Here is a 15459-nt window from a genome sequence, read left to right as displayed (position 1 = left end):
GTTTCAGAGGGTTTACAGAATTTTCTGAATGAATATCTTCCGGTAATAACTTGAGATCTACATTGGGACAGACAACGATTCCTATGTTCCACAGTCATTTGAAAACCACAATTTGGGGCTAGAGAGATGATTCAGTAGGCAAGAGCACTCGTGCTCTTCCAGAGGACCTGGGTTCGAAACCCGGCATCCACAACCATTTATAACTCTAGTTCCAGAGAATCTGACACCCTTCTCTGGCTTCCACAATCAACGTATACATGTGGTATACATACATACATACATACAAACATACATACATACATACAAGCAAGTAAAACACTGATACACATATAACATTTAAAAAAAAAAGAAAACCTTTAAAGAAAGGTAATTCAAACAGATGCATTAGGTAGGATAAGCAACACATTAGAATACTCAGGTAAGGTGTTGTACTTCTTCTAAAAGACATTGTGGCCTTAGAACACTGGAAATAAAGCTTGTCTCAAATAAACACTTGAACAAATTTCCCCCAGATTAATCATCAGCATAAGTGTGGACAAAAGGGTTTTCCTAGACATTACAGAGGAAAGTGCAGTTGCTTTTCCCACAGACACTCTCTGCCTTTAGTTTTATGGACTAGACCTCTAAACTGAATGACCTCAAGAGAAAAGGTCATACACCACCGGGATTGTTTTTGACATTGGTGGGACAGTGGGACAACCTTGGGAGTTGGTTCTTTCCTTCCATCATGTGGGCCCCAGGGGCAGAACTCAAGTCATTAGGCTAAGCACCAAACGCCTTACCTGTGGAACCATCCGATCCCCCTGCCATATGCTTTTTTGGATACATAAGGCAAATATTTCTGTGATGAAGGTTTTTTCACATATTTTATGAACACCAAATACATCTAGATGTTCAGATCGTCTTTGATTCGTTTCATTTGGCTATGTTGCTTGTTTAAACACAGCAAACAGTTTGGGGGGCCACAAAGTAATCTTTTCATACTATTTAAGCTATTTCCAAAATGTAAGTTAGGTGTCTTTGAGCCTCTCCTAAGGCCTTTGGGTGCAGGCCAGTATCACCTAGGCTACTAATACTTGGCTACAGTGAGATAAATTGGCCATATTAAGCTCCCCTTCAACCAAAGAAATGGCCTCACCACAGTGCATTGACTGTTTAGACAGCATTCGATATTTTAACGCTCAGACTTCACCTGAATTCTCCAGATAACCAAACATCTGCAGCACTGTGTTTCTGTGAAAGCCTCTTATGTTTACTGAGAAGCCTGCTAAGTGGTCTGCCTGCCTCCTGCCTTCTTCTAATCAAGGTCATTCTAAAAAAAAAATCGTAAAGTGCAAGGCAAATATCACTGCTTTTCCACTTCAAAATAACATCTGAATCTCTAAGGAGTTCAGATGAAAAGTACTCATCAAATATCGTCCTGTCCCCAACTACAGCCCTGAGCACTTTCTACCTCATGTTTCTAAAATCGTATCTTTGATCTGAACAGTATCTAACATTGAGCAAGTACTTAATCACTGCTGTTTGAACAGGGGAAATAAGAGTCACAGGACTAGAGAGAGGGAGGAGATGTGGGTTACATGTCACCATGTGGGGTCACATCTGAAGTAGTAAAAACACTTTTCTACCCTGGAGTCCATTTTTTCCTACCTTTTAAAGAAGGTGGCCCCATCTTCACGCCGATTCTAAATACAATTGGCAAAACAAAATCAGCCACCTTACACATTTAAGCCATTTTTGCTCTATTTTTGAGGCAGGATCCAGCTACCTAGACCAGGATGGCCCGACTTAGCCTCCTGAGTACCGGATACAGGCTGTATCCCACGACACCACAAAGAATTGCTTCCAAACAAAGCTAACCCTAGTCCTAGAGCTAGCATGCTATCAAAGACTACTCTAAAGGCATTCATAAGAACAGACTGTGAGGAAACAGACACCATCGGTCACGGAAGGAAAAGGAACGCATGGTTCTCCAGTAGAAACCCCAGTCTACTCACCCGACAAAGGCCCTGAACGCAGAGGTCATTGGTCTCAGTCCCACAGGGTGTACCATCAGCCACTCTGTCCTTCAGCTGGTAGAAGCTGGTGGTCCCAGCGACCCGGCAATAGAGTTTACAGCGATCTTTTACGGCAACTGCAAGGAGAGGAATCACGTTTCGGACGCAGAACGGGGAAGCCCCCGCGGTGCTGTGCGGCAACAGGTTCTCCTATCGGAGCCGAAGCGGTACTTACTTCCGCTGTACTTGGGAAGCCACCTCACGTTAGGGGGGAGGCCGTTGATGTTGAAATGTTTACCATCAAAGTCAGAGCACTGCTCCTCCCGGAAGTCTCGCTTGCCTTTTGGACATGAATCAGTGTTACATGATCGAAATTTCATCCTGCGGCCCACACAGTACCTTCCTCCGTTTCTTGGCCTAGTCAAATTCATTACATTTTAAAGTGCATCAGTAAAAACATTACTGTTCTTATCTGTTCCTACAACTGTCCCATTCTCTTCCAGGACCAGAAGGGCCACTGACACTCTTTTCACATTATATGTACCATATAAACAGTTTTCTGGCAAATCAACCATAGAAAATAGCAACCCCTCTCAAGTAGACCTGAGACACCAGAAATGAGTCGCAGCTCTGACAAGATTAACGGGAACTAATGGTGGAACATTGTTCTAACGTTAAAACACGATGTCTAGTGAGGCACAGACAATAAAGAAAGACGTGGGTGACGAGGGAAACATACCCATTGTTGCCATGCTGGAGTGGGGCACATACATGCCTGTCACTGTTTCAATTTATTCTTGGAAATAAACCCCAGAAGTTTGCAGGGTGAAAATGACATCTAATTTACCTAGCCCCAAATGACCTGGTAAGGTTTGTTCCGAGTGTGTTGTATTCCTGTGCATTAAAAATGCTCCCTGCTATGACTGATTGGAGTGTCACCCGGCTTGTGAATTATTATATGTAAAACAGGAATAGTGAAAATCTTTCTGGGGTCTCGGCATGCTTTGGAGTTGGATGAAGAGAGACGATTCGGCACTTACTCGGCTAAAACAGGGAAGCATCCACAATGGGAGCAGAGGAGGGAAAGGAGGAAACATCAGATTACAGAACAATAAAAAGCTAGTGACTGAATGACAGAGCTGTGCAGCACAGCCCAGGCACCAGGGGAAGGATGCAGGGCCTTTCGTTTGAAACACCGTAACATGCAGATGCCGTTACAGAACCATCATTCACGCTTACTAAAGTCACCCTGAAGCCAAAAACAAAGAGGATGAAGAAAAATAGCTGTCTCGGTTGAAATCATAAATTTTAATCTAGTTTTTTTTCGTTGTTGTTGTTGTTGTTGCTTTTTAAAAGTCTGAATCTACAAAGGTGCAAAGCAGTATTGTTTCAAGTGTTGCAGAATGAGTCTGAATCTCTGAAACTGGCAGACTGACCTCCGGCGTGAGAAGTGAACGAAACTGACTCTTACTTTCGGGTCCTTGAGACAATCTTAATTTACAGTGAGTAAAAAGACATACTCGGGGCGATCACAGAGCCTGGTTGTGCTTTTAATTCCACCTCCACACGTTCTTGAGCAAGAGCTGTAGGGTCCCCAGGGCCCCCATTCGCCATCCACGGGGCGGGTCTCCATGTCTCTGGTCACGCACAGCCCACGGTGGCAATGCTGGGAACACAATAAGCACACAAAGAGAGGTGGCCTGTGTACATCTAGTTAAAACGGCGTCCCGGCAATCATCACAGCAGCATAAAGACGGACAGGAGAAGGGGAGAAGGTCTGCAAACCACGTAAAGCACACATCAACTCAGATGTAAGGCGACATTTACTACCAGCTTGGAATAAGCCGTCCCTATCTGCTGGGCACCTAAGGTTGGTGGGCTGCAAAAAGGATGCAACTTGAAAGTCTTGCTTTTGAAATTTAGACTCCCACTGGAGAAGGAAGGAATGTTTAAGATTAGAATGGAAACTGCCCCGTTCTTACTAGCTCCCAAAGCAGTGTTTCTCATAACGCAGTGGTCATCACAATTGTTGCATATAATCACACACACACACACACACACACACACACACACACACACACACAATAAAAAAAAAAAAGCCCAAACAAAGAAAACGCCCCAAACCTATGAATGAATCTAACTGAGGAGATGAAAATCTCTACAATGAAAACGTGAGGATTTTGAAAAAGGAAGTCCGGGAAGACATTAGACAATGGGAAGACCTTCCATGCCACTGGACTGGCAGAATTCATGTCACAAAAATGGCGAGGTTACCAAAAACAATCTACATATTTAGTGCAACTTCCATCAAAACTCACATGTCGTTCTTTACAGAGCTAGAGAAAAACAACCCAAGGATTCTAATGGAACTACTAAAGACCACAAAAGCAATCCAGAGAAAGAACCATCCTGAGAAAGAACCATGCTGGAACTATCACACTGCCACCCTCCAAACTACAACTATACTACAACATGTTTCATTTGCGGGTAAACGGCATTTTAATATATTTAGAACCAATAAAGATTTGAAGAAACCATTTAACACATTCACTTATATTCAATTAAAGTTTAAGGAAGAAAACAAATGCGATGGAAACATCTCTGTAACTAGGGGAACCTGCTGACGTACCAGCATTCTGAGGTCTATATTTATTTTAATAATATAAGCACAATATGTATGCCCATGCCGTTACTTATATAACTATATATAACTTAAGACCCATCGACTAGTTGTAGAAACAAAGTTAAAATTAGACATTTAATTCTGTCGCTAGTATACGATATCCAACGAACACGGCAATAAAATAACTAGCTGAGCAACGGTTGACAACAAATCATGGAAAATGCTGCGACGATGCAGAGCAGAGGTTCATTCCAGACACTCTGGATACAAGACTCACCCTTTGAGAAAACCTACCATCCCAGGCCCACAGCTCGTCCCGTCTGCCAGCGGCATGTGCTGCGTGCGACAGCCCTTGTGGACGCCTTCCGCACTGGTACACCACAGGCGCCGGCACTGTTTCTGCAGAGGAACGAGAGGGGGCGGGCGAGCCCGAGCAGGCATCAGCATCCAGAGCAGGTCTGCCTGTCACACACCCACCTGAGCTGCCTGCCTCCTGGCTCATGGCAGAAGCTAAGACACAATGGGCAAACGTCAAGGTCGAGTCAGATGTCTCAGGTAGAAAGAGGGCGGCCTTGACTTTGAAAGCAATCTGAAATTTTACTAATGGATTCAATAGTTAGAGCAATGAGCCCGAAGCAGAAATACTCAGTTGTGTGGATGAGCTTCCTTTCTTCACAGGGCATTTTTCTGAAGGCTTTTTGTTGTTGAACATTATTCACAGGTTCCCCACCTACTGCGATTGCAGAATGTATGAGGGAAGCACATGGGAATTCTGTGAAGTGTACCAATGCTTACTAGTCTGTGAAGTACGGTGCATACTTACAGTTTCTGAACAAATAGTTCTAAAGTTTTCACAGGAAAGAAAAACTCCAGAGTCTTAGGAGCTGCGCCCAAGACAATCCCTCTTTTTTTTTTTCTGAAGTTAAATGAAAAGTTGACGTAGTGTCCAAATCATCCCAGAAGAGCCATTACAGTGACAGATGAAGGTAAATGGTCCCCATTTCATCATGGGTGTTTAAAGCTTGTTAAGATTTGTGACTATATAGCTGGGCAGTGGTGGCACATGCCTTTAATCCTAGCACTCGGGAGGCAGAGGCAGGTGGATCTCTGTGAGTTCAAGGCCAGCCTGGGCTAGAGAGTGAGTTCCAGGAAAGGCACCAAAGCTACACAGAGAAACCCTGTCTTGAAAAACAAGAAGAAGAAGAAGAAGAAGAAGAAGAAGAAGAAGAAGAAGAAGAAGAAGAAGAAGAAGAAGAAGAAGAAGAAGAAGAAGAAGACGAAGACGAAGACGAAGACGAAGACGAAGAAGAAGAAGAAGAAGAAGAAGAAGAAGAAGAAGAAGAAGAAGAAGAAGAAAAGATTTGCAGCTATGAATTCAAGGTCTGAAGTGTATGGGTCACTATGTGGGATAAGCTCGGCAGTTCTGCACTCTTGCTGGCTATCAAGTGCCCTCCACTGATCGGTTCAATAAGCATTCATTGTGTGGCAGCCTCTATGTGATGATCCCGGACTGTTGACTGGGGGAGGCGGGTGGACTAGCCCATATCTGAAATGACTGAAATCAGAAGTTTTCAGATTTTAATTTGTTTATACTTTGGGTTTTTTTTTTTCATAAGCTATCCTGGAATTGAGACCCAGGCCTAAGCACAAAACTGATCTGTGGTGTGTGTGTGTGTGTGTGTGTGTGTGTGTGTGTGTGTGTGTGTGTGTGTACTGTGTACACACAGAACTGAAAGCAAATTTCCCAGTACTTTTCATAGTGACCTGTTTTCAGACCTGGGGCTCTCAACATGTACACATTTAATTTAAGTAAATTAAGTCTGTATTCCTGGTCCCAGAGGTCCTCATATTCCATTAAGGTAGAAGCAGCTTGGCAAATTCATGAAAAGAAGTGAAGAAAATATAATGCTCATTCTGCTCAAAAAAGTGAGACATGCATTCAGCACAGCACTGTTCTTTGTAAACCAAATCCTAACTTTATACCTACATTAAAATAAAAAATTGTGCTAGGCAGAGGTGACACACACCTTTAATCCCAGCACTCAGGAGGGAAGGGCAGGTGGATCTCTGGAGGATAGCCTGGCCTACAGAGTGACTTCCAGGATAGCCAAGCCTGTTACACAGAGAAACCCTGTCTCAAAAAACAACAACAACAAAATCATGATGATAGAACCAATACAAGTGTTATAATGATTTATTTCCATAGAAAGTTAAAATGTGTGACCTATGAAAAGTTCCCAAATTAAACTGTGAAGAATATTTTGATTAAAATTGAACATATGCCACAAATATAATTCTTTTGCATTTATATCTGTGCAATAGACATGTAAGGCTGGAGAGACAGCTCAGTGGCTAAGAGCAATTACTGCTCTTTCAGTGGACTTGAATTCAGTTCCCAGCATCCACACCTGGCAGTTCATAGCCTCCTGTAACCCCAGCTCCAGGGCATCCAACATCCTCTTCTGGTCTCTGTGGGTGCTGCACTCACATACACATAGTCTCACTGACACCCACAAAAACACGTAATTAAAAATAAAATAAATATTTAAAAAGATATATATTCTATTATATTTGTGATGTCCTTAAAGCAATTCAGTACTAAAGCATCGACGTTTTAACCTCTTCCCCCAAAGTAAGTGTTTCAATATTTTTAAATTTTATATTATATAGTTTTACTATGGCTATAGGACTACATCACAGGATACATCACAGGAATCTGTGAGAGTTAACAAGAACAATTTGGTAGTACCTAGTAGAGTACTGGACACTTAGCAAATCCTCTATTAGCTTTGGTTTCTCATTATTTTAGGCCCTTTCTATGAAATACCACTTAATTCCACTTTTGTTCAAGAATAAGTGTACATTTTGCAATACATTCTTGCTATAACTTTCAGGCAAAAAGGTAGAGTTTTTCTTACCAAATAGGGACACACTTGTGATCCAGGACCAAACATAAGCTCACACTGTTTGTTCACATCATACACTGAGCCAGGAAGCTGTGGAGACAGGTCATATATTCTTCCATTTGGTTTGTCAAGAAGGCATTCTCCATGGCCAGTGCTGAACCAGACACAGAATATGAGAGTGTGAATACACTTGCACACACATTAGTATCTCTACCAGGTTTCTATAGTTACCTACTTTCAAGGACAATGCTCACACCTTCCCATTGTTTAAAAAAAAAAACTATACCCCTTGTTTAAAACTATAGTCACACCAGTCAAGCAAAATTCTTATACACAGTGACAATATCAGTTTGCGTGGAATTTTAACTGTGCCTGTTTGTACTGGATCCCCACGCACACCCAGAAGCTACAGTGGCATAGGGGTGGGTGGGGCTAGAGCTCAATGGTAGACCATCTCCCCAACATGTGTAAGAACCTGGCACTGCAAATTAGAACTGTTTAATAACAAGTTATTGTAATATAATTAACACCACACTTTCAGTGTCCATTAGCCAAACTGTCAAAATGTAAAAATAAAGGTGTATTATGTTCCTTGTTCTAAACAGCAACAACAACAACAACAAAAAGCATTTCAAAAACTTTCATACTTCCTCCACTTTAAGGGCTTTTCACAGAGTAAGCAAAGGAGTTAGCTCCCTGGCTCCAGGTGCTTGCTTACATTTAAGTTTCCCTCATGACCCAGGAAATATGGTTGTGAACAAATTCTTTAACCTAGCTAAGCCAGGTCTCATCTTTCATACATTGACAAGGGTGGTATCTATCTCACAGCTTGCTGTTAGAATACAGTCACATGCGGCTCAATGATGCTTTGGCCAATGACGGGCCAAATGTCAGACAGTGGTTCATGTATGAGTTCCTATTCTAGAACACAGTTCTACTTCTTTCTGTCATTTCCATCAAGAGAGGTAACTGCGAAATACTAATGATTTTATTTTATTTTATATTTTTAACTTTTCGAGACAGGGTTTCTCTGTGTAGCTTTGCACCTTTCCTGGATCTTGCTCTGTAGACCAGGCTGGCCTCGAACTCACAAGGATCCACCTGCCTCTGCCTCCCAAGTACTGTGATTAAAGGCGTGCGCCGCCACCACCGCCCGGTGAAATACTAATGATTTTAACACGAGGGAATAAACGAGGGAAATTGAGAAGGATTTGTGCCCAAATATTTTATGGAAAGAGCTTGATAAATCTTAGCGACCATAGTAGAGACACAATTTGGATGAAAGAAATGAAAGAAAAAAATGGCAGACGGTAAAGACGTAAGGCTGGGGAAGCCAGACCTGCCTCTTGTCAAAACTACAGAGAGCCTCAGAGGAACACATTGGGTTACAGACTCCATCTCTGTGGCTGAAGGAGCAGATGTCTATTGACTTCAGCTATTCTCATCTTGAAGGGGCACCTTAAATGTCTACCACTCAAACACCTCTCAAAAGATTACTTAGTAACATCCAAAAAGAAAAAAAAAAAAAAAAAGAATGCACGAGGATATTCTGGTTATCATTAAGTCATCCCATAAACAGTTTTCAAGATGAGAAAATGTCCACATAAAAAAGCAAGATACATGCCTATATGCCTAAACTATACTAAAAACTTTTCAAGTGAAATTACACACACACACACACACACACACATATGGATATATATTTTTTTAAAAACTCTTCAGGCATTCATTTACTGTGTGGGGTTGCACATGGCACAGCAGACATGTTGGGGTCAAGAGGACAATTTGCTTGATTCTGTTCTCTCTCTCCACCATGGGGTTCCAGGAATTGAACTACGGTCATCAGGCAAGTGACTTTACCCACCGAGCCATCTTGCTGTCCCATAACTTCTTGTTTTTAAACATTTATTGGTACACTAGTAATGAAAAATTAACCCTCTCTTGAACCACTCCAAACGAACATACGAACATGCAGTTTGAAATCTGGTGGTTTAGAAAGTGGTCACTTGTCAACTGAAGTCACAGAAATTCAGACTTACTCGAGAAACTCCGTTATATGCTTCTGACTACAAGCTGACCAGGTCCAAGGACTTGTGTGGTAATTAAGCGTTGGGGCCATCACGTGATACTGATGTTTCATCCCAGCTTCTTTACATTTATAACTGTCATCATGTGGAACATTAAACCTGAAAATGAAAACAAACACTTAAGACACATTAATGTATGCGACATTAATAACAATTACCTTGTATTTCTACAAATGCACAATGTGAAATACAAATAATTCTAGTTGTATCAGGTTTTATACTCTGAGTCTTTACATAATGTTTGAAGCCATGGTTTCTGATAAATACCAGATTGTATGTTTGATTAGTCTTACAACTCCCTTATTTGTCATCAAAGTCCAAAGGGCAAAAATATTTGGAATTTGTTTCACCTACTCAGGATATGAGCATAAAATTCACATCAAAAGGCCTACATGTCCCAACCTGGACATCTAGGGGATGGGTGTACTCATAGTAGGTAAGGTGCCACCACACTCAATCCTAGACCCTCGACTAGAGCTGCAGTATGCAAAGACAGTCATCCCCAGCTCAGTATCATTCTGTATATCACCCACATATCAGCAGAAGCCTGGGGCTTCGGGGCTTCTGGCCTATCAAGTGACAATCAACAGACCAGAATAAAAACATACTTCAAGGGAACCCAAATATTAACAATGGGAGTAGCAAGTGAAGAACCAGCAGGTCAGCAAGAGACTGTATGCTAGGCTTCAGAGATTCAAAATCTGGGTGAAAATCACCCTTACTGTCTATCCACATTTGAGAAATAATGAGGTTCCTCAGGGAGAAGGCCACTGTCTAGCGAACACAACATGCCCTGCACTGTGTACCGGTTAGCAGTTTCTAATACTCCCAGCACTGTATACTGGTTAGCAGTTCCCATACTCCCTGCACTATGTACTGGTTAGCAGTTTCCAATATGCCCTGCACTGTGTACTACTTAACAGCTTTGGGAACCAGCAAAAGCATTTTGAGGTACCACTGCAATATCTCAACAATCTGTAGGTCTCCCCCATTCTGCCTCAGCCCCCTGTCCCCCTTTCTATACAAATGCTAGTGACCATGGTGAGCTAGACATTAAAAAGGAACTGAAGCGGAGCCTGCTAATTAAGTTACCCCATTTCAAATTACTGTCTACAGATATCCTAAAGCAATGACCAGGAAAGGAACATGGTCAAACCAAGAGGCAACTTTCGTCTCGATTCCTTACTAGCAGTAAACAAGGAACACACTGACCTATCCTGCGGCTGCTTTGGGAATTAGTTCTCAGAAGATGATTTATAGGACTTTGAAGCTTTTCCTGGGAGATCTGAGCATGTCATGGGAAATCATGGCATCCATTCTTACAGCACAGAACCCCAACAGGGTTTTCATAAAATGGGAATAAGAGAACTCAAAACAGTTGTGGGAAATGCTCTAAAAAGAATCATTTCATGAATAGGAAACCCCATGGACCATGTCCTATGCTAGGGCTCTGAGCAATAAGAGCAGGATTCAAGTTGGTCTTTCAAGTATTATTTGGGGAATTCTTCTGAACCAGGAGCCTTTGTAGGCCCTCCCAGACGATGGCAGAGGGTACCTGGTTATCTATAGGATAACAAGGAATAAAGGCCAGAAGTGCCTGTCACGTAAGACAATACAGTAAGTGCAACAAAAGAATCCCCAGGTTCTAGTTCTTTGACTAGTCTGTTGATCTGTGTAGGCTATCTGACCCAACACAGATCACAAAAATCCACCAAGTTAGTCTTTCAAGAGTCAAGGATAAAAACCACACTACACTCTTTGACGAAGGAATACAGTACTCATGGCTGAATGACCGCAACTGGAAGTCACGTTCTCCAGGTAAGAGAAAGTACTCACACATGCCCAAGCTCATGGGCGATGGTGAAGGCAGCACTCAGCCCATTCTCTTCGCTGATGGAGCAGCTCCTCAAGGGATCGCACAAGGTGCCCAACTCCGCTAAGCCTAAAGAGTAACACACACGTACTTCATCAAAGTGGGAAGTGCCACCAAAATCACAAGGTGACACTAAACCTAAGGCACTGGTGGTGGCGTTATGACTTGGAAATAAATGCAGAATTGTCTATTAATAGTGAACAAATATTTAGAGCGAAAAGATAAAAGAACAGACTGAATAGTTTGCATGGAAATGCTTTTTGCTTTGTCTTGGTATTTCTGTTTTTGAGGGTTTTTTTTTTTTTGTAAACTTTTGGATTCTCCAATGCAAAATAATAATAGCAAAATAGGATGAGCAAATATTCTTCTGCAAACATAGGGAAAGGGAAAAGAGAACTGTCTAGTGTGGGTAATACAAAAGGCAAAGAGTGCCAACCAGTAGACAAATCAAGAAGAGATGGGGAGCTACAGTGAAGTTTGGAGTATACATAAACTGAAACACCACACGATTACATGAACAAAGTCTAAGTGTTTGACATGGTGTTTGGCATTTAATGCATGCCAGCTAAAGCAAGGCACAGCTGTGGTAGAAGGGTCACTGTAAGCACTCAGTAGTCCCTGCCTATTTGGGCAACAGGAAGGAATATTATATAACAGAATCCTCTCTCTGATACAAAGGGTGACATGTGAACAAGCATGTTGTGGAAAGATGAAAGCGGTAGGACCTAGCTGGACACCAACAATAATGACAATTCCAGCTTACAGAGTCCTCTGAGCTGAAAGGGTGAGGAATTCCATAATAATCATCCATTATTACAATCCCAACTCCATCACCATCACTGAGGTTAGATGTTTGGGTTTTAAATACAAGTCAATACTACAGTTTCTGGTAATTCTACCCCTTAATGTTTACTTGTAAATTTATCTACTTGCTTTCGAGGATTCTTTTTCACAAAACAGCTCTTGTCTTGTGAAACATCTTGCAACATCAACTTCTCACTACATATTTAGGGATTAGTACTGAACAAATGGGATTCTGTCAGATACCGTGTTCACTCCTCCTCCTCCTAGGCATCCTTTTATTCACAAAAGTTAAAAACCTGGACATCATCCTAGCATGGAGGCAGATTTCCAAACCATCATAAAGTTTTGTTGTGCATTTAAAGAAATGAAAGTTAAACTCTGAAATCTAAGGCTCAGATTTTCATTAGCCAAGGAAAGAGTTTCCCTCTTTGTGAATCTCTTGCCAAGAGGCCTGGCTTGGGCAACGTCTTCTCCGGAAGACCTTTCCTTGAAATCATTATGAGTAAAGAAATCCTAAGTTTAAAATCTATGCTCCCACATGTATGCTTCTAATCAATTTATAATGTATTATATAATACATTTATATATGATATATAAATAAAGAGATATAGATATAATCCACTTTATATGCACTATTCCTTTGTCAAAACAGGTGAACAGTGAAGACATTTCTCATGGATGCTCTTCTGTCTCCTTCATCAGTAGTAACAAGCTGCCAGCAGCCAAGTGCCCAAGGACTCATCTGCAGAGCTTAGCTGAGATTTGGAATGCGATACTGATTCTTTTACCACCTGACTTTACATCTTTAAAAGAGCACATTCTAAAATGAATGCTTTACTTATAGAACAGACTTGTAAGCATATATTTCTTATATGATCAGAAAATTGGCCACAAAACAAGGCCACTTATGCATACCAACAAAATCTGAAACGAATGGTTAGCACTGTGGTACCAAGTAGCTGATTCTGAGATCTCTCAAAGCTACCCAAGATAGAGGGGAGCATGAGCACCCATTTTATCAAGGTCCCCTGTGTGAGAATAAAAGACACAAACCAGAGCATTGGCTCAGCAGTTAAGAGCACTGGCTGCTCTTCCAAAGGACTTTGGTTCAATTCCCAGCACCTATACAGTGGGTTGCAACCATCTGTAACTCCAGTTCCAGGGGATGCAACACCATCTTCTGATCTCTATTGGCACTGGGCATGTGTGTGGTGCACAGACATACATTTGGGGGAAAACACTGATACACATAAATTGTATACACACATACACACACGTCATTAAGAATTTTACTGCTGGGGGCTGGAGTGATGACTCAATGGTTTAAAGCACCTGCTGCTCTTGCAGAAGACTTGGGTTCAACTCCAGCGCCCACATGGCAGCTCACACACACCTGTAACATCAGTTCTAGGGGATCTGAAGCCCTCTTCTGACCTCTGTGGGCACCAAGAATACATGCAGTGCACATACATACAGGCAGAGAAAACATTCACACACATAACACAAAAATAAGTCTAAAAAAACCTACAACTAAACAGAGTATAATTCTAACCAAGGAAAGTCAGACAATAAAGTAATAATATAAACACACAGAAAATAAATGTCATCTTAAAAGGGAGACCCAAAAAGATAGATTCAAAATGGAAATGTAAAAACATCAGAAATTAGTTATTTGCCATCAATAGCCTACACTAAAAATACTTTCCAGGCTGTGTAGCTTAGAGGGGATATAAAAAGGAGAATGATATCAAGGACAAGTTTGGGAGGTGGGGAGATCCAGCCTTGGGCAGAAGTGCTTGCTGTCCAAGCAGGAAGACCTGAGTTCAAATTCCCAGCACCCATCCTAAACAAACAAACAGAAACACCTTTGAAGTCACGTGCACTTGTAACCCTAATACTGTTGGGATCAGAGACAGGAGGATTACTGGGACTTGCTGGCTGCTCCAGGTTCAATGGTAGATACTATCTCAAGGGGATAATGTTGGAGCAGAACACCCCATACACACATATACATATATCATACATATCACACACACACACACACACACACACACACACACACACACACACACACTCAAGGTCTGAGGTGAAAGAAGTGGTGAAAACTGGATAAATATGGATACAAAGTTTTAAAATTATTTAACATAAAATAATGGCTAGGCTGGGCAGTGGTTGCACACACCTTTAATTCCAGCACTTGGGAGGCAGAGCCAGGTGAATCTCTGTGAGTTCAAGGCCACCCTGAACTACAGAGTGACTTCCAGTAAAGGCACAAAGCTACACAGAGAAACCCTGTCTCGAAACACCAAAATAATAATAATAATAATAATAATAATAATAATGTGCAAGGTTTACACAATTGAAATAAAGCAATGGACACTATATAGGACCAGCCAACCAAAGGTAATTTGGTCTCTGCTCATTTGCTGAGGAGAGAGTGTTAGAGAAAATTAACTCGTCCTCCTGGTTGGGTATTGGAGAATTGGAAGGAAAAATATATCTACCCAACCAAGAACAGCTGGGATATCTACTGTGTATTCAGACATGACATAATTATATACATTGGAAGAAAATAATATATACTATTGCAGAGTATTCTTATACTTAATAGCTCTACTTAAATGAAGATTTTAATATGAGGACATAACATGGTTTAAATTTTTTCAAATGAACAAAGAGCCAAGAGTAGTCAAAGTGAGTGGAAAAGCAAAAAAAGGAGGATGAGCTTTGCTTGGGTAGGTTAGAGGGAGAAATAACAGTAAGGGTGTCTTAAAAAGTCATCAAGAATCACATTGTTCTAGCTAAAACTATATGTGATACATTTATGTGTATATATATATGTATATATATATATATACATATATAAACTTAAGTGAAAATTTCTCATCTGAACTGACAATGCCCTCCCCAAGAGCGATAGACAATCTAACAAAACAAAACAAAGAAAAACAAAACAAAAAAACTAACACTAGGCATGAGAAGCCTCCTTTTGAGTTGTTGTTCAGGGTTGTGCAAGAGACTCCAAAAATATAACAGGTTGCCCTTGGTCACGTCCTAGAAGTGGAAGATAAACCTAGCTGAAGACATGCTCTTCAGACAAAGGATCCAGGAGGACCCCAGTTGTATCTGACCTGAAAGACTCCTACCTGAGGAGTAGCTTTCTGGGTAC

At 41.4% G+C, this 15459-nt stretch overlaps 1 protein-coding gene across 2 annotated transcripts in view; it reads right to left on the bottom strand.

Moving 5' to 3' along the window:
* The window catches only part of Adamts20 (ADAM metallopeptidase with thrombospondin type 1 motif 20), a 134226-nt gene that overhangs the window by 74705 nt on the left and 44062 nt on the right, over positions 1-15459 (bottom strand). For both annotated transcript variants that reach the window (XM_028869289.2, XM_037197414.1), the window contains exons 8-14: positions 11450-11555; positions 9566-9712; positions 7539-7680; positions 4915-5019; positions 3518-3663; positions 2233-2414; positions 1998-2134 (exon numbers count right to left, since the gene is read on the bottom strand). In XM_028869289.2, coding sequence (XP_028725122.1) covers positions 1998-2134; positions 2233-2414; positions 3518-3663; positions 4915-5019; positions 7539-7680; positions 9566-9712; positions 11450-11555 — 965 coding nt within the window. The remainder of the gene's footprint in view (positions 1-1997; positions 2135-2232; positions 2415-3517; positions 3664-4914; positions 5020-7538; positions 7681-9565; positions 9713-11449; positions 11556-15459) is intronic.

The sequence above is a fragment of the Peromyscus leucopus genome, chromosome 20 (assembly GCF_004664715.2).
Source record: "Peromyscus leucopus breed LL Stock chromosome 20, UCI_PerLeu_2.1, whole genome shotgun sequence".
NCBI lineage: Eukaryota > Metazoa > Chordata > Mammalia > Rodentia > Cricetidae > Peromyscus > Peromyscus leucopus.
The sequence above is the reverse complement of the archived record's forward strand: the minus strand, read 5'-3'. Positions and strand labels throughout refer to the sequence as shown.